Source organism: Podarcis tiliguerta (assembly GCF_965153285.1).
Source record: "Podarcis tiliguerta genome assembly, chromosome: Z".
In the NCBI taxonomy this organism is placed as follows: domain Eukaryota; kingdom Metazoa; phylum Chordata; class Lepidosauria; order Squamata; family Lacertidae; genus Podarcis; species Podarcis tiliguerta.
Genome location: NC_139553.1, coordinates 21,207,531 through 21,232,654, shown reverse-complemented (window position 1 = coordinate 21,232,654; position 25,124 = coordinate 21,207,531). Strand labels below are relative to the sequence as shown.

Below are 25,124 nucleotides of genomic sequence, written 5' to 3'. Positions count from 1 at the left end.
GTAGCATAGTCAAGACCGCATTTTACCAGCTTCTTTACAAGAATATCATGGGGATATATTGCAACTACTGCTACTATTTTTATGGAATAGAAAGGAATAAAAATACAAGGAGAGTACATTTTAAAAATCCATGTTTGAGCAATAGTTGAACAATACAGACTCTCCTTCATTGGAGGATTTTAGGCAGAGGTTGGATGGCCATCCTGCATTGCAGAGGGTTGGACTAGATGACCTTAGGGATCCCTTCCAACTCTACAGAGAGAAAACCTTCAGAACTGGAATTGGACGGTGATTAGTGTAAAGGACCTTCACACAAGATAGAACTACAATAAAGCTTTATTTGGAGTGAGGAATGTTAAACAAGAAAGTATTGGAAGCTGCAGAATTGCAAACAAAGCTCACATTTTGCCAGGCATCTGGAAAGGCCTGAAGTTGCTGATATGGCAGAGGAAACCCTAGAAAAGGGAGGGATGCCTTCTGGTTATTAGAGATGCACTCTGCTGAGTTTCAGAGACCCTTTCTTCTATCTAAGACAGGGGTCAGCAACCTTTTTCAGCTGTGCGCCGGTCCACCATCCCTCAGACCATGTGGTGGGTCGGACAATATTTTTTTTTTGGGGGGGGATGAACGAATTCCTACGCCCCACAAATAACCTAGCAATGCATTTTAAATAAAAGCACACATTATACTCATGTAAAAACACCAGGCAGCCCCCACAAATAACCCAGAGATGCATTTTAAATAAAAGGACACCTTCTATGCATGTAAAAACATGCTGATTCCCGGACCGTCCACAGGCCAGATTTAGAAGGTGATTGGGCTGCATCCAGCCCCCATGCCTTAGGTTGCCTACCCCTGAGCTCATGAGATCTGGACACCAGTAGATGCATATAAACATGTTTGCTCAGTGGCTGAGCCTCTGCTTCACATGGAGAAGGTAGAATCATAGAAATGTAGAGCTGGAAGAGACTACAAGGGCTATCTGGTTCAACCCCCTGCAATGCAGGAATCTTTCATCCCATGTGGGTCTTGAACCCGCAACCCTGAGATTGAAAGTTTCATGACCTACTGACTGAGCTATCTCCCCACAACTAACCCACCTCAACCCCCTCATTTTTTGTGTCCCCCAGTTCCACCAGCACCACTGCACCAATGGGGCACACAGCACACACCCACTCTCCTCAGTCCTCAGAAAACCCCTTAATCTAGATTTTACTTTATTCTGTGGTAGATTTACAAAAAGAAAAACACACACTTCAGAATTAATTAGAATTAATGATCAGCTTAATTCTGAAATGTCAGAGACCTTCAAGATTGAAAGGGGAACAAGGCAAGGGTGCCCACTCTCCCTGCTCTTGTTCATTTTAACTTTAGAAAGACTTACTCAAGATATAAGACTAGATGAGAGCATAAAAGGGATTGCTCTGGGGTACATATCTTATAAACGTCATGCATTTGCAGACGACTTACTCCTGACACTGGAAGGCCAAAAGAGAGTATTAAAAACCTTTTAGAATTAATGGTGAATTATTAGGAATCCATTAATTAAAGTCTGCAGGAAACATCATAGGCTTTGGAACCTAAAATCCCTTGGTGGGCAGCCCCATTTGAAATACTCTCAATTAAAAAGAAAAATATGGGCAAAATTAGAACCACATATAGACAATTGATAGAAGAGGAGGGAGGACAGTTAAAACTTAAATCGTATGAAGAACTAAAAGTATATTGCACTAGCTGGCTCCAGTATTACCAACTGAATGATAAATTTGTTTGTGACAAGAAAATAGGTTTTTTGAAGGAAAAATAGACCGTATTTTTCACTGCATAAGACACACTTTTTTCTTCCTATAAAGTAAGCGGAAATGTCTGTGCATCTTATGGAGCAAATGCATGGTCCCTGGAGCCAAATTGCCCATTGGCAAAAAGCAGATCATGCTCTTTTTTTTTAAAGAGGGAAGTGGGTATTGAAACAAAGCCTCTGATCGTTTGCTGATTAGGGAGAGAGATAAGGGAGCTAGAGATAAAGGAGGCTGCCTGGGAGGGGGGAGGTAAAGACAGCAAACTTGCAAAGGTGGGGGGGGGGACAGGAAGACTAAAGCAACAAGGAGAGAAATTAGAAGAAAAGGAGGAGCAAAAAGCTGCTCCAGCTAAGGAAAAGACACTAAGGCAGAGGAGAGGGAGGGAGTGTTGAAAGGAAACAGCTGATTGGTGGGATCCGGAGAGAGATAAGGGACTTTAGTGGAGGCTGCATAGGAGGGTGGAGGTAAAAGCCCATGGATCCTCATGATTTTTACATTGGGTCTCCCCAAATTCACCATCAGATCACATGTCTGTGGCCGCAGCATGAATCACAAAAATCATACATCCACTGTTTCCTTCATAATATTTTTTTTCTTTTTTTCCTCCTCTAAAAACTAGGTGCGTCAGGTCAGGTGCATCTTATGGAGCAAAAAATACGGTAAATTCCAATTAGAAATTCTACAAAACCCAAAGAAAAATCTCTCAAAAGCATATAACCTGCTTCTTGAGTGGGAATTAAAAGATGAGCAAACCAAGGAATTCTTGATAAAATGGGGACAAGATCTGGGCTACGCAATTTGATTTGAGAGATGGGAAAGGTTATGGAAATACAATATAAACTTTACTGTGTGCACCGCTATTAAAGAAAATATCATGAAGATGAATTATAGGTGGTATATGACCCCGGTCAAACTGGCTAAAATTTATAAACTACCCACAAATTCATGTTGGAGATGTAAAAAGGCTGAAGGCTCACTATAAAAACAAGCCGCCCAGAGTGGCTGGGGTAACTCAGCCAGATGGGCGGGGTATAAATAATAAATTATTATTATTTCATATTTGGTGGAATTATGTAAAGATAAAGACCTTCTGGAATAATATTTATGAGGAATTGAAAAAAATCTTTAAAATAACCTTTCAAAAAAGACCGGAAGCGTTTCTTCTTGGTCTAGTTTCAGACGATATTCCCAAAAACAAGGTTAGAATATTTTTCTACGCAACAACGGCTGCTAGAATACTGGTGGCCAAAAATTGGAAGAGTGAGGAGACTCCTTCACTGTCAGAGTGGCAAATTAAATTTCACTAATATATGGAATTAGCCAAGATGACAGCGACAATCATAATGCAATCAAAACAAAACTTAAGAAATGAATGGAAGTGTGTCAAAGAATATACAGTGGTGACCCACAAGACGAATGCCTCGCAAGACGGAAAACCCGCTAGACGAAAGGGTTTTCCGTTTTGGAGGTGCTTCGCAAAACGAATTTGCTATGGGCTTGCTTTGCAAGACGAAAATGTCTTGCGATTCCTGGGGTTTTTTTCCCCTCCCCCCCCTTTTTCCCATGCCCCTAAGCCGCTTAACAGCTGATCGCTAAGCCGCTTAACAGCTGATCGCTAAGCCGCTTAACAGCTGATCTAAGCCGCTTATCAGCTGATCTAAGGCGCTAATAGCCCTTTAGCAGCTAATCCGCTAATCCCTTAAGCCTTTAATAGCCGCTAATAGCCTTTTAGCAGCTAATCCGCTAATCCCTTAAGCCTTTAATAGCCGCTAATAGCCGCTAAACCGCTAATAGCGCTAATCCACTAATGGGCTTGCTTCGCAAGACGGAAAAAACCGCAAGACGAAGAGACTCGCGGAACGGATTCTTTTCGTCTTGCGAGGCACCACTGTATTGTACAAAATTACAGTGGTACCTCTGGTTGCGAAAGGGATCCGTTCTGGAGCCCTGTTCGCAACCTGCGTCTGCGAACGCAACACGCGTCTGCGTATGTGCGGGTCGCGATTCACCGCTTCTGCACATGCGCGTGACATCATTTTGTGCGTCTGCGCATGCGCGAGCAGCGAAACCCAGAAGTAACCCTTTCCAGTACTTCCGGGTCGCCGTGGGACGCAACCTGAAAAGACGTAACCTGAAGCTAATGTAACAAGAGATATGACTGTATTTCAATAGAAATGTTTGGAGAAGTACTGATTGAGTACATTAAGCTAAGATGTAATGAATTTAAAATAGAGGATTGAGTAATGTGATGAATATTTATGAACACAATGTTAGAGTTTTAAGGTAGCAAGAATGATATCATGCATGTGAATGAAGTTGCGTGTCGAGATCCCAAAGCCACCCCCTCGTTGGGAAAAAATCACACAAGGACACAGATGTTAGGTTTATGTTATTGGGCAAATTTTGGCCACAACTTTATTGAATTACAGAATGTGAGCGGTATTGGCTTAGGCATTGATTGGACCTGACTATATCTGACTCCTGCCCACTGTGCAGGAAGTCCAGTAAGGGTAAGTCACCGGTAGGGGGAGCCCTGTCGATGCGAACCAACTCGAGTTGCCCCTGGTCTTTCCGTTGGGGTCGTGTCAAGGCCCTAGCCCCTAGCCGGGCTTCGGACAAAATCAACACCCCCGGATTCCTTTCACGGAATACCCTTAAGCATGGAGGGGCAGGCGATGGCCACACCTCCCCTCCCCCACACAAGGTCAAACAATGCCTAACCGCAACCCTAACAAAGTTGTGATGATTGCTATGAGATAGGCGAAAACCAAGTGGCCAGTGCCAGTTTGCCAAGTGGAAAAATTCCTACCAGGCCCCTTGGACAACCAAGGTGATCAACCAAAGTCCATAGCAAGGCCAGTGCCTAACCTGCAAATTGAGGAAGCGAGCCAAAGAGGAAGTCCTCTGGCTCGCTCCTCCATTTAAACTGTCCCGGCCACACACCCCCGGCCAGCAGATTGGCTGGCCAGGCTCTGATGTGGCCGGGATCCCCCAGGCAACGGGAGACAAAGTCCTCAGCCCCTGGTGGGGAGTGGGTGGCCATGCGGTCCACTGCAACTCCTCCCTACTGGGAAGTGGAGCGGATGAAGTCACATGGGTATTTGGGTAAATGGTGAGTTGAGTATAGGGTTTAGAGTTAGATGTGGGGAATCTGTATATATACTATTATATATGTAATGTATAGTGTTGAAAATTTATGGCAACTAACATGTAAAATGAAATCAATAATAAAAAATAAATACAGGACTGAAAAGAAAGAAAGAAAGAAAGAAAGAAAGAAAGAAAGAAAGAAAGAAAGAAAAACACATACCCTCCAACCCCACTATGCACATTTCCCCCCTCCCCAGGCTGGGAACCTCAATAGCGCCCCTCTGGAGGCATCACCTAGGGCAAAATACCCAACACACACAAACATCCCTTTCCTGTGGTTCTGCTGGAGAGAGAAATAGGGCCAGTCCAGAAGCCAGGTTGGCTTTTGTAATTCCAGGACTGTCCTTGGAAAATTGGGAAAACTGGGCCTGTGGGGGGCAGGGTATGTGCTGCCAAATCTGTGCAGACAGTATCGAACAAGACGGATCAACAGTCTGGCTTAGCCTTACAGTGGTACCTCGGGATGCGAACGGGATCCGTTCCAGAGCCCCATTTGCATCCTGAACAGAATGTAAGACGTGATGGCCTGTGCATGTCGAGTTTTGCCACTTCCGTGCATGCACATGACGTCATTTTGAGCGTGTGCGCATGCGGAGAAACCCAGAAGTAACATGCTCCGTTACTTCTGGGTTGCTGCGGAGCGCAACCCGAAAGTGCTCAACCTGAAGCACATTCAACCCGAGGTATGACTGTATATGTTATTATTATTCAAATATTTATTCAAATATTATTCAAATACAAGCAAATATTTATATACTGCTGTTTCAAATAAAAATATCAAAGCAGTTTTCAATAATACATAAAATTATAATAAGAACCATAAAAATAAAACCAGGCATCAATTAACTATTGTGGAAAGATGTGTTCTTAATTGCCTGCACAGACCTGGTGGAATAGAAAAGCTTTCAACAGGCATTTGAAGGTTATGTCAGAAGGTGCCTGCTGAAGGTCACTGACAAACCAAAGGAAATAAGGGAAGCCTTCATTAAGTACTTTACAGAAGATCTTTATAAAAATGGAACTGAAAAGAAGACACTGATGGAAGAATATATAAAAAGTAGCAATCTCCCCAAAATAAAAGATGAAAAACAGATGACAACAACAACAACAACAACAACAACAACAACAACAACAACAACAACAACTTATTTATACCCTGCCCATCTGGCTGGGCTTCCCCAGCCACTCTGGGCGGCTTCCAACAAAATATTAAAATACAGTAATGCATCAAACATTAAAAGCTTCCCTAAACAGGGCTGCCTTCAGATATCTTCTAAAAGTCTGGTAGTTGTTCTTCTCTTTGACATCTGGTGGGAGGGCGTTCCACAGGGTGGGCACCACTACTGAGAAGGCCCTCTTCTCACAGTGAGGGAACCGGCAGCACATATACTAAAATTGGAACGATACAGAGAAGATTAGCATGGCCAATGTAGGTCTTTCAAGACCGGATTTATGTGGTCTCAGCGGCCGCTCCCAGTCACCAGTCTAGCTGCCACATTCTCGATTAATTGCAGTTTCCGGGTCACCTTCAAAGGTAGCTCCACATAAAGCGCATTGCAGTAGGCCATGTGAGAGATAACCAGAACATGCACCACTCTGGCGAGGTAGTCCACGGAGAGGTAGGGTCTCAGCCTGCGTACCAGATGGAGCTAGTAGACAGCTGCCCTGGACACAGAATTGACCTGCGCCTCCATGGACAGCTGTGAGTCCAAAATGACTCCCACACCTTGTCCTTCAGGGGCACAGTTACCCCATTCAGGACCAGGAAGTCCTCCACACCTGCCCACCTCCTGTCCCCCCAAAACGCTACTATGGCAGCAAGAATTCCAATAGCACAAAACTGGAAGATTGGAGGAATACCATCCAAGGAGCAATAGCAAGAAAAATTGATGAACTGTGCAGAACTGGCAAAGTTAATGGACAAACTGTGTGAAAAGGACTATAGTGACTTTGGAAAAGAATGGGAACCCTTTACAACATACTTGCAGAAACAAAACAAAAACCCATGGACTTGTAGGCAGGATTTAAATAAACATTTACAACTTTATCTACAGAGAACAAGAAATACTAGTGGTAACAGAACATTATATTATAAACAGCAGAATATAACATTTGGTGTAACAAACCAGAAATGGAAGTTGGGGGAAGTCAATGGCGGACACGGGACACTAGAAAATGGATATTAAATGCTGATATTGAATAATTGTTATGAGAACAGAAAATCAATAAAAAATATTTTTTTAAAAGAAGAAGAAGAAGGTGCCTGCTGAATCTCTGGCAGTGGAGCAAATACCCCACCATCTGACTAAGGCTTGGTTTCTTGTTGTTGTGAAATGAACCTTGCCAACTTGCGGAATGACCAGGGACGTTCCTGCAGATGATCAAAGTGATGTACCTGGGAACCCTGTATATTCACAGAATCATAGAATTGGAAGGGACCCCAAGGGGCATCTAGCCAACACCCTGCAAATGCAGGAATCTCAGCTAAAGCATCTGTGACAGACGGCCATCCAAACTCTGCTTAACAGCCTCCAATGAAGGAGAGTCCACACACGCTTGACGGAGACCATTCCACTGTTGAACCGCTCTTACTGTCAGAAAGTTCTTCCTGATATTTAGTCAGAATCTCCTTTCTTATAACTTGAACCTATCAGTTCAAGTCCTACCCTCCCCAGCAGGAGAAAAAAAAATCTTGCTCCATCTTCCACGTGACAGTCCTTGAAACATTTATAAAATGCAATCCTATCTCATCTCAGTCTCCTCTTCTCCAGACTAAACAGCCAGTTCCTTCAATGGTTCATCATAAGACTTGGTTTCCAGGACATTTATCATGTTTGCATAAACACCCGTAGCCATGATTTACTATAATTATAACAATGGAATTGATTGCAACAGCCCAGTGCAGGATATTGCTAGGAGGTTCTATTGAGAGATATAGGATGCCAGCAATGAATGAGAGATTTATTTTTTAAATCCCTTTTTAAAAAATAATGTATATTATTATTATATTACTTAAGAACAAATGGGTAGGTCTTTCTCTCTCCCAACCTTACCTAGTTGCTAGGTAGGAGAATAATAGTCACAGTTGTTGCGGTGGTTATTACAATGTATCTTCTGCCTTTAACCCAAAGTCCCAGGGGGGGGTGTGTGTGGGTGTGAGAGAGAGAGAGAGAGAGAGAGTGTGTTACACGGGTGGCGCTGTGGTATAAACCACTGAGCCTCTTGGGATTCCCTATCAGAAGGTGACAGGGTAAGCTCATGTTGCTCTATCCCAGTTCTTGTCAACCTACCAGCTCAAAAGCATGCCAGTGCAAGTAGATAAATAGGTACGACTGTGGCGGGAAGGTAAATGGCGTTTCCGTGTACTCCGGTTCCCGTCACAGTGTTTCATTGCGCCAGAAGCAGTTTAGTCATGACCCAGAAAGCTGTCTATGAACAAATGCTGGGTCCCTCGGCCTGAAATCGAGATGAGCACTGCAACCCCATAATCACCTTTGACTGGACTTAACCATCCAGGGGTCCTTTACCTTTTTACCTTACAATTAAAACAATGCATTAATACTAAAACATAGTATTAAATGCAGTTTAAAATAACATACGATCGCAGAAGTGAGGGGTGTGAACAAAATACACACGTCCAGTGCTTTTTTCCTGGGGGTACACAGGGGTACACATACCCCTAAACATTTTGTGAATCTAAGTCTAGCCTCATTGAGGAGCAGTATTTCAATATGAGTAGGAAAATGAGAGTACTCCTAAACATTTTTTGTAGAAAAAAAGCACTGGACACGTCAAATGTGGAGAGGCCAGGGTAAATAGTTGCATCTTCAGCATCCTCCAGAGGCTATGCCATGAAGGTGCTTTCCCCCACCCCCCAGCCTCTGAGGGCAGAGGAACTACCAGGTGGACTCTCTCTGCTGATCTTAACACCCACAGAGGTCTGCAGGAAAAGAGGGAATTTCAGGTATTTTATATATCTGGTCTGCTGCTTATGACATCACTTAAGTTTTCATACGGTAAAGAAGGCAGCAGACTGAGAAGATGAGACCAACAGTGGGTCCAATGGTCAAGAAGCTGGTTTCTGCACAAGATATGGAGGGAAGTGGGAGGCAGAAGCGGATTGCCAACCTGAAAAGGTAGCCGATCTAGGAGAAGGAAAACTCTCATCCTAAATCTCCCCTGCCTTGTGGGACATCTTCAGGAGAAGTAAACCCTACACAAATCGTTAGTGGCATCCCTAAGACATCTGTAAAACAGCTGGCTGGCGCCTTGTATGCCTCTTTCTGGCAACTCCTGCAGCCAAGTTGGTGCCAAATGCATTGCTCTGCTTTCCTTTGGACCACATCATTGAGGCCAAGAAGGATGTCTTGTTTTTCTGGGCAGTCTAGGACCTTGATACACACTGCCCAGGCTTGAGCCCCAGGGAAATCACTTTAGTGCTGTGCTGAAAATGCAGCAAAAACAATGAGGGAAGCATCCGTTTTGATTTATAAGCTCAATCTGATTGGAGTAAGGTACAAGCAATATGAGTTGCCTTAATTGGTGGCCAGTGGTGTGTCTCACTGGTCAGTTACCACCTGCCTTAAATTTCACAAGATTATTGTGTCCTTCCACGAGAATATGCACAGCACCATCCAATATGACAGTTCATCCTCAGGCATCTTCCCTATAAAGGACAGTGTGAAACAGGGCTCTGTTCTTGCCCCAACTCTCTTTGGCATAGTCTTCTCCATGTTGCTCTTATATGCCTTCAGCTCAACTGAAGAGGGTGTGAACATCCATTCAAGGAGCAACAAACTGGTACGTCTCAGAGCCAAGATAAAAGTGTAGTGGATCCTTGCCTGAGAGATGTTTGCAGATGGCACAGGCTTGACAGTACATTCCCAGGAAGCCCCCTTGCCCAGATTATCTGGAGCTTTGGGCTGGGCTGTCACCAATATGCTGATGACACTCAGCTCTATCTGCTGATGGATGGCCACACCGACTCGACCCCGAACACACTGACCAGATGCTTGGAAGCTGTGGCTGGATGGTTTCGTGGGAGCCGATTGAAACTAAATCCTTCGAAGACAGAGGTCCTATGGCTGGGTCGGGATGGCATGGGAATGAGGGACCAACTCCCTTCTCTTGCGGGGGCCCAATTAGTGCCATTGCCTTGCGTTAAGAGTTTGGGTGTAATCCTTGACGCCTCCCTTTCCATGGAGGCGCAGGTTACAGCAACAGCTAAGGCAACACTTTTCCACCTTTGCCGCATCAAGCAGTTGGTCCCTTACCTTTCCCGCCCTGACCTGGCCACAGTGATCCATGTGATGGTCACCTCCAGGCTTGACTACTGTAATTTGCTCTACGCGGGGCTGCCCTTGAAACTGTCCCAGAAACTCCAGCAGGTGCAGAATGCTGCAGCGAGGCTCCTCACCCAGTGCTTTCCAGTTGCACTGGCTCCCACTGGAGTATCAGGTCAGGTTTAAGGTGCTGGTTTTGACCTTTAAAGCCCTTTGTGACTTAGGGCCCTCGTACTTACGGGACTGCCTCTCCTGGTATGCCCTGCAGAGGACCTTAAGGTCCATGAATTATCATCGTTTAGAGGTCCCGGGACCTAATGAAATTAGATTATCCTCCACCAGGGTCAGGGCCTTCTCAGTGATGGCTCCGACCTGGTGGAACGCTCTGTCCCATGAGACCAGGGCCCTGCAGGATTTTATTGTTATTTATGCTTTATACTGTATTTTATGCTCTTTTTTTTTGTAGCATCAATTAAGTGTTTTAAATTTGTTGTTAGCCAACCTGAGCTCGGTTTCCTGAACCGAGAAGGGCAGGGTATAAATAAAAAAATATTATTTATTTTATATTATTATAGAGGTTCATCAGACATTTTGCGCCCCCATCCAAGCTTGTAGGGAGTTCAGCCTTACTTACACCTTGATCTTAAGCATTGGTGACCACCCACTTAAGGAGGTAGACAAATTTGTCTACCTGGGTCCCACCGTAATTAGCAGCCTCTCCATTGATGCTGAGCTAGACAAGTGTATTGGCAAGGCAGCTACAGCAAAGGCTCGCCTCTCCAAAAGGATGTGGGTAAAATGTGATGCTAATGTCCAATACCAAGATGAAGGTCTACCAAGCTTGCATGTTGAGCATGCTGCTTTATGGAAGTGAGTTGTGGGCAACTTACCAGGAGCAATGCCTCAATGCTTTCCATGTATGCTGTGTTACGAGGATTTGGGGCATCACATGGCAGGACAGAGTCTTAAACAAAGATGTTCCCTCCAAAGCCCACATTCCCAGCATGTTCACACTCCTGTCTCAGCAACATCTGTGCTGGCTTGGTCACATCCACTGAAATATACTCAGAATCCTGCAGTGATTTCATGCTCTTTATTGCAGCTTGTACAACAGTGATTGAATTGCCCCCCCCCCAACCTCAGGCTTTCATATACATTATTTACACAATGAGTCCCGTCTGATTGGCTGATTCTGCTTCCCTCCTGGAGCCTGATTGGGCTGCTGTTGCAGGCCAATCAGTTGTTGCATTCTACGATCCTACCAGCCTAATAGGCTGATTAACTTCCTCCTGGAGCCTGATTGGTCTTTTCCTGCAAGCCAATCAGTTGCTGCATTCTAGAATCCTACTTGCCTATTGTTCTAGGATCCAAGCTTAGTACATAACATCCACAGAATGGAGGATGGCAGGATCCCCAAGGGTGTTATCTATGAGGAACTGGCTTCCAACACAGGCCAACTCTGTGTTACAAAGATGTCAACAATCATGACATAAAGGTTGGCAACATGTGTGGGAATCCTTTGCAGATGACCATAGTGTCTGGAGACAGACAGTCAAGTCGTGCACCCATAGCAGTGACTAGAGGAGGAATGACCGCTGGGTGGCTCATAGAGAGATGAAGCACCATGGGGCATCTGCAGCAGCCTTCATCTTTCCCAGCTGCAACAAATCATGACTTTGCTGCTTCGGTATTTACTGCCACAGCAGCTACTGCAACTGTCCAACAGCTTAACCTCTCTCCCAAAGGTGCACTCCTCCATTGTCTCCTGAAACAGACGGATGCCAACAAAAGAAGACGGAGAGATTAGCCACTAAGGTGGCAGTCATCTATACACTTAAATGGGAGCAACCTCCATTGAACTCAGTGGAATCTCTGAGTAACTTGTGCAGAGGTTAGCAAACTTTTTCAGCAGGGGGCCGGTCCACCGTCCCTCAGACCATGTGGTGGGCCAGACTATATTTTGGGGTGGGGTGGGGGAATGAACGAATACCTACGCCCCACAAATAACCCAGAGATGCCTTTTAAATAAAAGCACACTTTCTACTCATGTGAAAATACACTGATTCCTGGACCGTCCGTGGGCCAGATTTAGAAGGCGATAGGTCCAGATCCGGCCCCTGGGCCTTCGTTTGCCTACCCATGTTTTTGTATAGGGTTGTGCTGTTGATTTTAAATCTGCGCAGGCTGCACTGTGCAGGCTCTGCTGACCTCTGGTGGTAGTGACTGCAATATTGCCTTTGTTTAATGTCAGGGGGGAAACCAGATCTTCCTTCACCCGCAAACTGCCCAGCAGAGAGCAGCTTCTGGCATTCCCATTTTATTTTTTATTTTGTGTAGAAAGCACATGGGAACAGAGTTTTACCATGTCCTGGAAGCTGCAGAAGGGGAGGGCACTATTGTGCTTTGCTTGTGGGTTGCCCCTTTGGGTATCTGGTTGGCCACAATAAAAGAGGGTGTTGGGATGTTAGTACTATCAGCATCCCTTCAAACGTATAAGTGTAAAGGATGAAGACTTGGTGGTCTGCCACAAAATAGCTAACGTGGAACACTCTGAACACTTGCAAACCAATGCAGGTATGCAACGTTATTCATATGTAAGCCCCATTTAAATGAATTAGGGTTTGACTCTAACCCCAAAGGTGCACTCTTCCATTGTCCCCTGAGACAGAGAGATGCCAACCAACCATTACTCCTAGGTAGGGCCCATGAGGCAAGGTGAGGCGACTGCTTCAGGCAGCAGGATCCACAGGGGCAGTGGATTCTGATGTAGAGCTTTATTTTTCTCTTTGTTCCTGATATAGATCTTCATTCACCTCTTTTTCCAGGTCAAGGAAAGGGGGGGTGTGCCACTTTGTGACTCTCCTAAAACCCAGAGAGCCTAGGACTTGCCGATCAGAAGGTTGGCGGTTCGAATCCCTGCGACGGGGTGAGCTCCTGTTGCTTGGTCCCTGCTCCTGCCAACCTAGCAGTTCGAAAGCACGTCAAAGTGCAGGTAGATAAATAGGTACCACTCTGGCGAGAAGGTAAACGGTGTTTCCGTGCATTGCTCTGGTTCGCCAGAAGCGGCTTAGTTATGCTGGCCACATGACCCGGAAGCTATACGCTGGCTCCCTCAGCCAATAAAGCGAGATGAGCGCCGCAACCCCAGAGTCGGTCATGACTGGACCTAATGGTCAGGGGTCCCTTTACCTTTAAGGTTCCAAAACGTTTTCAGCCAGCCCTGTTCCCAGGTAATGTGCACAGTGTTACAGCTCAATAAGATGCTTAATTACTCATAAGCAAACCCATTTGGATGCATTTTTGTTTTATTTAGAAAAAGTGGGGAACCTTTGCCTTGTTGACCCTGCAGGCATCATTGTACTCCAATTCCCATTGGTCTCAACCAGCAAGGCTGATGGTTCAGGGTGGTGGGAGTTGGGAGACCAACAGAGGCTGGAGTGCCACAGATTTCCCACACCCAATTTATAAGAACATTTCTGGGCTGCTTTATTCTAATGGTGTAAAACCAGGAAGGGAACAGCTCCTTTACAAATAAAACTGATTCAAAAGGCTGTGGTGTCTTGTTAGAGGGAGTTGGCAATACTTCTAAGGTCATAATAGATTTATTAGCCCCTTCATGCCCAGAACCTATTTGAAAAAAATTGCTACACAAACTTACCACAAGCTGGACAGGATGGGGATGACAATTACCATAAGCCATGAAGTTTCCACACACCCCAAAGCACATTCTGGGCAATAAACAGCATTTCAGGAAAAACCAATAGTTGGGCATCACGCACCTACTTCCAAGCTTGCCAAGCCAACCAACCCATTTCACAAGCCACAGATAAGAAGATGGGATTTGTGGTGATAAAGGAGTGGGAACTTTATCCACAGAAATCACATTTTGATACAATAAATGCTTACCCAGGGGGAAAAACCAGCCGACCCACAATTTCTGAGCTACGAACCAAATAACACAAGCCACCTATTTGCACAGGAGATAATTCCTAGGGGCCAAGGTCCATTTGCCCCCCCCCCCCAATAAAATATTTGAGGGGACCACCCCTCCAAAGTTGGTGGGCATTGACATTCAAATAGTCTACATGCGCCACGTCTTGCAAGCAAGCCAGGACTCGCTGCAGAATCAAAAGAAGCATATCGGGGGGACTGGGTAAAAGGCAGATCCAGATGATTTAAAATGAATTCATATGATTTTTTTCATTCAAATATAAATAAAACCACCATGATACTGTAGACCATGTTTTAGTCTGTAGGCAGCATCAAAAAAATCATGCATCCACTGTTTAAGTGGGGGCGCAATGGTGCAAAAACATGGTTAAAAAACAAGGATCCTCATGTATCCTCATGATTTTTGCACTAGATCAGCCTGAAGTCACCATCAGATAGAACATCATGGCCATGGGCATAACCTGCACCACAGAAACCTCAGATTCACAGCTTCCTGGCCATACCATGGCCCAAAAACGTGGTTTCGAAACACAGATCCTCGTAGATCCTCACGCTTTTTGCATTTGCAGGCCACCGCAAACTCACTGTCAAATCACACATCACAGCCAGGGGCACAGCCTGCACCACAAAAAACTAGGATCCACGGCTTCCTGGTCATACAATGGCTCAAAAACGTGGTTTTGAAGCACGGATCCTCATGGATCCTCACGCTTTTTGCATTGCGCCACCCCAGACTCCGCATCAAATTACACATCATAGCCAGGGACACACGCTGCACCAGAAAAAACTCCGATCCACGGCTTCCTGGCCACACCATGGCCCATAAACGTGTTTCTGAACCACAGATCCTCATGGATCCTCATGGATCCTTATGCTTTTTGCATTGGGCCACTCCTAACTCACCATCAAATCACACATCATAGCCAGGGGCACAGCCCGCACCACAAAAAACTCGGACGCACAACTTGTTGGCCATACCATGGCCCCAAAGCGTGGTTTCGAAGTACGGATCCTCGTGGATCCTCACAGCCCCATATTCTCAACACAAAGTGAGAGGTTTTGGGGCAAATCACTGATTTGTACATCAGTTCCCGCATGGCACAACTGTACCTTCCCCACACTCAGTCTACAAACCATGGGACTTGTGGGTTCAGTTGCCAACATCTGTGTGTATGACTATGACATAAACACACTGAAAGGATCAAACTGGATAAATGACCACATAATAGATGCATTTCTTGCCTCCAGGATGATCATGGCAAAAGAGTTAGGTCACGATGGAACAATTTTCCCACTTAGTTGCCACTTCATGCAGATGTGTCAAAGATTGCCAGTGCAAGCCCTGAAGAACTGTTTGAGATTTGGAATGCTAAAGAAAGATGTTTTGATTATTCCAGTAAATGACAGAGAAGTCCACTGGATACTGATAGTAATCATTTTTAAAAGGAAGACCATGCTCTACCTAGATTCCAAACATGGATCAAACCACTCTGTGATTGATGGAATAACATCCTTCTTAGCATGTCTGTCTGAGATGGATTCAAAATATCCCTATAATTTTGCGGACTGGTCATTTTTTGCACCAACTGATATACCCAGGCAAGGTAATTCCAGTGACTGTGGTCCTTTCACATGTACCATTGCACATCTGATTGCTTCTGCTGCCCAATTACAGTTCACACAAAAGGATATGGCTGCCATTAGACCCTGGATTTCAAAAGAAATAATGCCTATCTTGAAGGACAGACAAATATTTTCAACTGGAAATTGCTGCTGTTCCTCCCAAGAAGAGACAAATCTTGAAAGAGAGTCACATTACTGTGTCCAGATCATGCCCAGAGGGATGGAAGGATACACTAACCTATTGCTCAGATATTTTACCTTCCTTGTTTGAAGGCTGCTGATCACTATGTTTTTTGAAGGAAGGGTACAGGAGGCCCAGTGGTGCCCTAACTATGGTTTACTGTGAAGGTAACTGCAAGGATTGGTACCACTACTTCCGCATAGGCATTGATTCAAAAGATCTTCCAGAGGTTTTCATGTGTCTAGATTGTCAATCCACTGTGGCCAAACAGATTTTGAATCTGCGAACTGTCATATTCCACAGGTTGGTATAATACAGCAAAATCCAGACACATAGTTTTCATCATCATGTCAGGGATGGTCCTTTTCCATAGAATTCTTATTCATGGAGTTGGTTTTTATATCCTGCTTTTCTTTACTTTAAGGAGTCTCAAAGCGGCTAAAAATCTCCCTTCCCTTCCATGCCCACAGCAGACACCTTGTGAGGTAGATCGGGCTGAGAGAGTTCAGAGAGAAGTGTGACTGGCCCAAGGTCACCCAGCAGACTGCATGTGGAGGAGCGGGAAAGCAAACCCAACTCACTAGATTAGAGTCCACCACTCTTTTTTTTAAATGTATTTTTATTAAAGATTTTCTTGATTTACAAAAGTATGTGCAATGTCTCTCTCTCGTATTTCCCCCCCCCCCATGTAACATTTTTACAAATCAGTTTCATTTGTTGAGACATTAGGAAGAAAAGGGGGAAAGAGGTGGTGGTGGGAGATGGGGGGTGAGGTCGGGTGACGATGTTTCTATTTTACTTACTATATGTAGGATTTGGTGTCAACGTTACTTGTGCAGGTTCTTTGATGTTCACTTCTGTTCCTTTGGTGGTGAGAAAGGTTGGGGTTGGCCTAGGGTGTGGTTGTTCATTTGTGGTTGGCTGTGGTGGTCTTTGTTTTCATGTGTGTGTGGGGTGGTTGGGTGTTTTGGAACAGGTTAGCCATATTGATTTGTATGTTGTTGGTGGGTTTTTGTCATTGTCTTGTTGGGCTGTGTATGTGATAAAGGGGAGCCATACCGGGATGAAGGCGTCTTCTTCTATTTGTTCCCGTGTCAGTTTCAGTTTATTGGTTAATTTTTCTAGTAAGGCTGTTTCCCATACTATTTGGTACCATTGGTCCATGCTTACCCCTGACAGGTCTCTCCAGTGTCTGGTTATGATGTTTCTGGCTGCTGAAAGTAGGTGGGTTATGAGTTAGACTCTACCACTCTTGACCACTACGCCACAGAAACATATCTCTTAAAACTCTGGAGCAAGCTGTTCAGTTCAGCCTCATAGTGATACTGATTTGTAGAGGGTAGGTGGGTGATGAGCAAGATCTGTTCCCATTTCCAACACAGAGACCATAGAAGAGTTTGGGGGCTGAACCTGCAGAGTGTTTCTGTCCAGAGTTTCTGTGGCAGAAATTGGCCAAGTGTCTTTATAAACATTCAGCTTCTCAAATCGAACCCCATCATGAAACTTTCAGGTGTAGCTTTTGGAGATGGAGGGCAGAGAAGGTGCTAGTCCTTACCTCCCTCCTCCCAGCCCCATTAGCAGTTGCCCAATGGGCTGAATTTCAGGGCTTTTGTATGTAAAGGGCAAGCTTGTTCTTTACTTGTTTAGACTCTTTAAACTTGGGAACAGATATTTGGCTCCATGACCAAAAGGGTCAGCTTCTAGAGGACTAGAAAGATGATGATTGTACTTCCCCTACCCTCAGTCCTAAGTCTGTTGAGTATTTTTTGCTATGAAACTGAGCGTTTGGAGCTGATGCTGTAGCATTCTTGTCTGGGGGCTTGGTGGAAAAACAGAAAAGTGACCCTCACTTAACTCTCCAATGCCCTTCAACAAGAATGCTGTAGGAAATATTGCTAAGCCCAAAGGGAGGCAAGAATTTGCTTCAGCTCACCCTGTTAATGGAAGAGCAAAAGCTATGCGTGTGTCATTCTCAATCAGTCTACTTTCAGGACTGATTTTAGAACCCTCTTATATCAGGCCACATGGTCCATGGAGGTGGCCCCATCATGCAGACTTGACTATCAACACAGGGACCATCTTTTTTCTTTTATTCTGATACTGGATTTTAAGTTACAATTATATCTTTTAAAACAGCTGTCAGTATATCACACTGTATTCCACCTGCCTTCCAAAGGAACACGTGGCTCTTCCCATGTAGTGGGTTAGGTTGAGACTGCTGATCCAAAGTGATCAGTAATTTTTACGGTAATTACAATCCTGCTTTCCCTTGTACCAGCTTACCTTGACTTCAGTAAGGCCTTTGAAAAGCTAGTAAAATGTGGGCTAGACATAGTTACTGTTCAGTGGATTTGTAATTGGTTGACGGGCTGAACCCAAAGAGTGCTCATCAGTGGCTCATCTTCATCCTGGAAAGAAATGGCTAGTGGGGTTCCACAAGGTTCTGTCCTAGGCCTGCCTGGTGCTATTCAATATTTTTATAAATGATTTGGATGATGAAATAGAGGGCATGGTGATCAAATTTGCAAATGACACCAAACTGGGAGGGGTTGCTAATAACCCAGAGGAGAGGGTCAGGACTCAAAATGACCTGAATAGCCTAGAGAGCTGGGCCAAAACCAACAAAATGGAGTTAAATAGGGAGAAATGTAAGGTACTACACCTGGGTAGAAAAAATGAAATGCACAGATGGGGGACACTTGGCTTAACAACAGTACCTGTGTAAAGGATCTGGGAGTCTTAGTCGGCCACAAGCTGAACATGAGTCAACAGTGTGATGTTGCAGCTAAGAACGCCAATGCGATTCTGGGCTGCATCAATAGGAGTATAGTGTCTAGATCAAGCAAAGGAATGCTACCACGCTATTCTGGTTGGTCAGACCACACCTTAAATGCTGTGTCCAGTTCTGGGCACCACAGTTGAAGAAGGATATTGTCAAGCTGGAGCATGTCCAGAGGAGGGTGACCAAAATGTAAAAGTTCTGAAATCCAAGCCCTATGAGGAGAGACTTAGGGAGCTGGATTTGTTTAATCTAGAGAAGAAAAGATTAAGAAGTGACATGATAGCCATGTTTAAATATTTGAAGGCATGTCATGTTGAAGAGGGAGCAAGCTTGTTTTCTGCTGTTCTAGAGACTAGGACACAGAATAATGGGTTCAAACTATGGGAAAAGAGATTCCACCTAAACATTAAGAAGGACTTTCTGACAGTAAGGGCTGTTGGACAGTGGAATATGCCACCTCGGAGAGTGGTGGAGTCTCCTTCTTTGGAGATTTTTAAGTGGAGGATGGCTAGCCATCTGTCAGGAATGCTTTGCTTGTATGTCCCAGCATGGCAGCGGGTTGGACTAGATGGCCCTTGCGGCCTCTTCCAGCTCTATGATTTTATGATTCTATGACACTAGCTAGTACACTGCACTGTTCCATTAGATAGATATTGTTGCTATTTTTTAAGCTAAAGGTTATGCATAGCTGGCATCTATTAGTCTTTGAGCCAGCGTGGTGTAGTGGTTAAGAGCGGTGGACTCATAATCTGGTGACCTGGGTTCGCTTCCCCGCTCCTCCTCCCTCATAGGGTGTCTGGTGTGGGGGAGGAAGGGAAAGGAGATTGTTAGCTGCTTTGAGACTCCTTAAGGAGAGTGAAAGGCGGAATATCAAGTCCAAACTCTTCTTCCAAACTCTTTGTAATAGTGACATTTCCCATAAATATGCTGAGACACAACCAAATAATGTTATAGATTTCAATGGGATTCATGGAAGGGTCAGGTTTATTCTGCAGTTTAAATGAATGGGGCATGGAAGTGCTTAACTGGTTCTTGATCAGGGCCAAAACCTGTGGGAAGGAATCTTCAGTACCTGCAGCAAACAGCAGGCACAGCAACATTTTGTATGGAATGCTGAGCCAGTTCTTCTCATAAGCAATCAAGGGGAGCCCCTGAGGCGCTGGTTGCACCACTAGAACTGGCAGCACGGTGTGAGTACCAAGTAGAAGTCAGGAGAAGAATGTGTTTCTTTTGGAGTCCCCACCGGGGAGAAAGGGGACTATAAATGAAGTGAGGGCCTCACAGACCTACACAGCAGCCAGTTTGGGCTGAGGTAAGCCCACTGAAGTGCTGGCACAATTCTACTGGACTTTTGCTCCCTCCCTGCATGTATATCTAAGAAAAACCTTTGTCTCACCTCCCCACACATTTTTTGATTGCCAGCACACCAACACCTTCACAGGTAGATGTGTGGGAAGGGGGGCAGATTCAATTAGCCCTCCCCCAAAGGATCATCTTTTCTTTCGTTAACTCCACTCTGATGCTGCAGTGGCTGTCTCATGTCAATGTTTGTGTCCATTTTAGCCACCCAACCAGTGGCGTAGCGTGGGGGGTGCAGGGGGGGCCGGCCGCACCGGGCGCAACATCTGGGGGTTAGGGTTAGGGGGCGCAAATCCACAGGTTAGGGGGCGCAAATCCACGGGTTAGGGGGCACAAATTACTTGCCTTGCCCCGGGTGCTGACAACCCACGCTACGCCACTGCACCCAACTATGGATGGTTTTGGGGGAACACCTGCATCATCTTGTGATCTAAGCATGATGCAGTTGTCTTTTTCCAGTCCTTGATATGATGTTTTGGGGAAGAGTGCAGTCCAAGTGAAATATCTGTTGGTCCCGCTGTGTATCTTAGTGCAATAATAGCAGCCTGAAGGGTTTGGACTTGTTTTTTTTCGATTTTTAATAAGATTTTTATTGGGTATTTTATACTTATAACAAGAAAGACAATAAAAAATAAACAAAAGGGAAAAAAGCAATACATAAATTCAACAAACAATACATCCACAATAGAAACTGAAATAAAAACAATACAACAATACAACATAAAAAAGAAACAAAAGTAAAAACACACATCCAAATTTTATATCCACATCTTTCATTGGCTTATTTCCTCGACTTCCTCGCACCTCCCTTTTTTGTATTCTAGTTCAAATTATCTAATTCAACAAATCCTTTCCCTCTTCTTCAATTTAATCTTTAATTTATCATAATACCATTTAATTTTCAATTTCCCAATTTAACGCATTAACACTTAATGTTCATATCATTCTTAATAACCCTTCTGCTAAAACCGTGTAACTTCATTCCAATATACTTCTAACATTCATTAATTTTACAGTATTTTTGTAAATATACTTTAAATTTTTTCCAATCTTCTTCCATCGACTCTTCTCCCTGGTCTCGGATTCTGCCGGTCATTTCCGCCATTTCCATGTAGTCCATCAGTTTCATCTGCCATCTGAAGGGTTTGGACTTGATACACCGCCTTTCAGTCCCTTTAAGGAATCTCAAAGCATCTCACAATCTCCTTTCCCTTCCTTGCCCACAACAGACACCCTGTGAGGTAGGTGGGGCTGAGAGACTTCAGAGAGAACTGTGATTAGCCCAAGGTCACCCAGCAGCTGCATGTGGAGGAGGGGAAAGCGAACCCTGCTCACCAGATTATGAGTCCACCACTCATAACCACCACACCAAACCTGAAGTGCCTTTTCCAGTTGTCAATAATGCCCTGTTGTTATCATTTTTGAAACATTAGTCTTATGATGGCACCTAAAGCCTGAAATATCTTCCTAAAAGATAGGACAAATGTTTAGGAAAAGTTGTTATGAAAGGAGGAATGAAGAATGTAAGTTCAGCATATAATTCTCTGCATTATGCTCCATATGATGAGCATGTGGACAGACAGAGGAGAAGGCTGCATGAGGCTGATAGTTAATTGCAGGGTGACCTCTTCAAAAGAAAGTTGTGCATATTTGATCTTTGTGACAGTTAAGTAAATGTTTAAATTACAGTGGTACCTCGGGTTACAGATGCTTCAGGTTACAAACGCTTCAAGTTACAGACTCCGCTAACCCAGAAATAGTACCTTGGCTGAAGAACTTTGCTTCAGGATGAGACTAGAAATCGTGCGGCGGCAGCGGCACAGCGGCAGCAGGAAGCCCCATTAGCTAAAGTGGTACCTCAGGTTAAGAACATTTTCAGGTTAAGAACGGACCTCCAGAACAAATTAAGTTCTTAACCCGAGCTACCATTGTATAGTTTTTTTAAATCCAACCCAAGCTCTGATTTTCTCAGTTCTCCCTTCACCTGTGTGTATCTTGCTAGTTCTATCCATTTCGCCTTTCTCTTGACACAAATGTATATAAAATTATACAGGAAAATGTTAAATGATCGGCTTTAATGCTGTGTCTCTTTCTCTACCTTTCTGTACAATTGCTCAATAATGTCACTAAGAAAGCTCTATGTATTGGAATGGTCTCTTTTATTGGAATAATTTCCCAAAGTTGATTCTAAAGGGGTGCATAAGACTAGTGGGCCAGAATCTTTGTCCCAATAATATTTTTATTTTTTTTCCTGTGGCCCTCACTAAATGTTCATGCAGTTAACTCCACAGTTTAATCTCTCATGGAGTAAAGTGGCATTTCCTTTCACTGGTTGCCCCTGAGGTCAGTATTATGGGAGAGGGACGAAAAGTTCTCTCTATCCACTTTATCTTCTTAATTTTTTAAACCTCTATCATGTCTGCTCCTCGCTTAGTCACCTTTTATAGACTGAACATTTCCAAACTCTTCAGCCTTTTCTCAAAGGAAAAGCACTGTTACCCCTTAATCATTTGGTTGCCCAATTCTAGCTGTAAGAGCAATCTGGTTGCCACATCTACCACCCTGTTGATCACCAGGGTTGATTTGGCCGATCAGACTGGCAAGGAAAGTGTCTGCCATCTCCATCACTGTGCATCCCTCCCTATGCCACACACTCCATGGAAGAGAATGGCTATCTCACACAGAGCGAGAACACCCTCTTCTGCACTTTCCCCAGCTATGCCAAAACTGTATGCAGTACCCTCTGTTCTGTACTGAAGTTCACACCCTGGGCCAGCAGGGGGATACTGTAGATAGTTATGCAAATGAAGGATCGAAAAGTGACGTTCAGTGATTGGATAGTTTGTATGCAAATGAAGGATCGAAAAGTGACGTTCAGTGATTGGATAGTTTTAGAAAATGGCAATAGTTACATTGTTCTGGAGCTCTATATAAGCAGGCTGACTGAGCCCCTCAGCTTACAGTGGTACCCCGCAAGACGAATGCCTCGCAAGACAAGAAAAACTCGCTAGACAAAAGGGTTTTCCATTTTCTGAGGTGCTTCGCAAGACGAATTTCCCTATGGGCTTGCTTTGCAAGACGAAAACGTCTTGCAAGTTTGTTTCCTGTTTCTTAAAACCGTTAATACCCAGGGTGCATTGCTTGAAGAGGTGCAGTTGCGACTTGACTTCAAGGAGCAACACATAGCACGCGGTATGGTAGCCTTTTTTGAGATTTTTGAAGACTTCGGTGATTTTTGAAGCTTTTCCAGAACTTCTTTTGCATCCATTTGGTAAGTTAAACTTTTAAAACTTTTTTTGGGGGGGGTTGGATTTTGGGTTGGGGTGTTTGGAATTCAAGGACTTGGTGTTGGGGAGGGGTTTGCAAGAATCTGGAAGCTTGTGGGGTTTTTTCTGATTTTTTTTTCTGATTTTTTGGGACCATTGGGACCATTGGGGCAAACTGCCTTTTTTAAAAAAAAAAAAAAGATTTCTGGGTTTGGATTTCTGAGTGGAGGGTGGCTGGGGGTTCAGGGAATTGTTGAGAAGGGGTTTTCAGGAATCAGGAAGCTTGTGGGGTTTTTTCCTGATTTTTTATGATTTTTTGGAACCATTGGGGCAAAGTGCCTTTTTTTAAAAAAAAAAGATTTCTGGGTTTGGATTTCTGAGTGGAGGGTGGCTGGGAGGTTCAGGGAATTGTTGAGAAGGGGTTTGCAGGAATATGGAAGCTTGTGGGGTTTTTTCTGCATTTTTTCTGATTTTCTGTGACCATTGGGGCAAACTGCCTTTTTTTAAAAAAAAATTATGGGTTTGGATTTCTGTGTTGTGGGTGGCTGGGGGGGGGGTCAGGGAATTGTTTTCTGGGAGGTTTGGTGCTATTAAATTTTTTGGATGTGAAGCACTGATTTTCTCTTTTTTGGGTTTGCGAAAGTAGGAGCTGTGCTGCCATGGGGCCCAAGAAGACTGCTGCTGCAGAGGCCGGTGAGAGGAAGAAGGAGAAGGTCACCCTGGAAATGAAGAAGGAGATCATCCGGAAGCACGATGGTGGAATGCGTGTGACGGACCTTGGCAGGGAGTACGGGAGGAATCCATCCACCATCGGGATCATCCTGAAGATGAGGGAGAAGATCCTTGCGATGGACGTAGCCAAGGGAGTCACCAGGATCGTCAAGAACCACCCAGCTCTTCTGGAGGAGGTGGAGAAGCTGCTGCTCATCTGGTTAGAAGAGAAGCAGCGTGCAGGGGACACAGTGACTGAGGCCGCCATTTGTGAGAAGGCCAAGGCCTTGCACGCAGACCTCGTCCAGCAACAGCCAGGAACCTCAGGCGAGCCAGAAGTCTTCAAGGCAAGCAGAGGCTGGTTTGACCGGTTCAAGACAAGATCTGGAATCCACAGTGTAGTCAGGCATGGAGAGGCTGCCAGTTCTGATGTTCCTGCAGCTGAGGACTTTGCAGCGGAGTTCCTGGAGGTTGTGAAGACGGAGGGCTACGTTCCACAGCAGGTCTTCAACTGCGACGAGACCCGGCTGTTTTGGAAGAGGATGCCCAAAAGGACTTTCATCACCCAGGAGGAGGCCAAGTTGCCTGGCCACAAGCCCATGAAGGACCGTCTGACCCTGCTCTTCTGTGCCAACACAAGCGGCGACCTGAAGATCAAGCCCCTGCTGGTGTACCACTCGGAGAACCCACGGGCCTTCAAGAGACACAAGGTCGACAAGGAGCAGCTGAGTGTCATGTGGCGATCCAACAGTAAGGCTTGGGTCACATGTGTGCTTATGAGGAACGGTTGAGGCAGTTAGAAACCAAGGCTGATCCATATTATAGATATGGAAGATAACATCAAACAGAACAGTGTGTGTAAAAAAAAAAAAAAAAAGGAAAAAGGGAGGGAAACACTATTTTGCAAAAGGTTTACGATGGAGACTTAGAGCTGACTCTTCTCCATCCTTTATTATTTATGGAGTGAATATTGCAGTTGTATAAGGGATTATTTTTTTGACTGGAATGTAAATGAAATTC

The 25,124-nt window shown here is 44.6% G+C and overlaps 1 protein-coding gene across 1 annotated transcript in view; it reads left to right on the top strand.

Annotated features, from left to right (window-relative positions):
- The window catches only part of LOC310669914 (tigger transposable element-derived protein 1-like), a gene marked incomplete at its 3' end in the record, with an annotated part of 36,728 nt that extends 11,833 nt beyond the window's left edge, over positions 1-24,895 (top strand). The window contains exons 2-3 of the mRNA XM_083424377.1: positions 23,277-23,402; positions 24,040-24,895. Coding sequence (XP_083280503.1) covers positions 24,053-24,895 — 843 coding nt within the window. The 5' untranslated portion in view covers positions 23,277-23,402; positions 24,040-24,052. The remainder of the gene's footprint in view (positions 1-23,276; positions 23,403-24,039) is intronic.
- Positions 24,896-25,124: the final 229 nt, after the last annotated feature.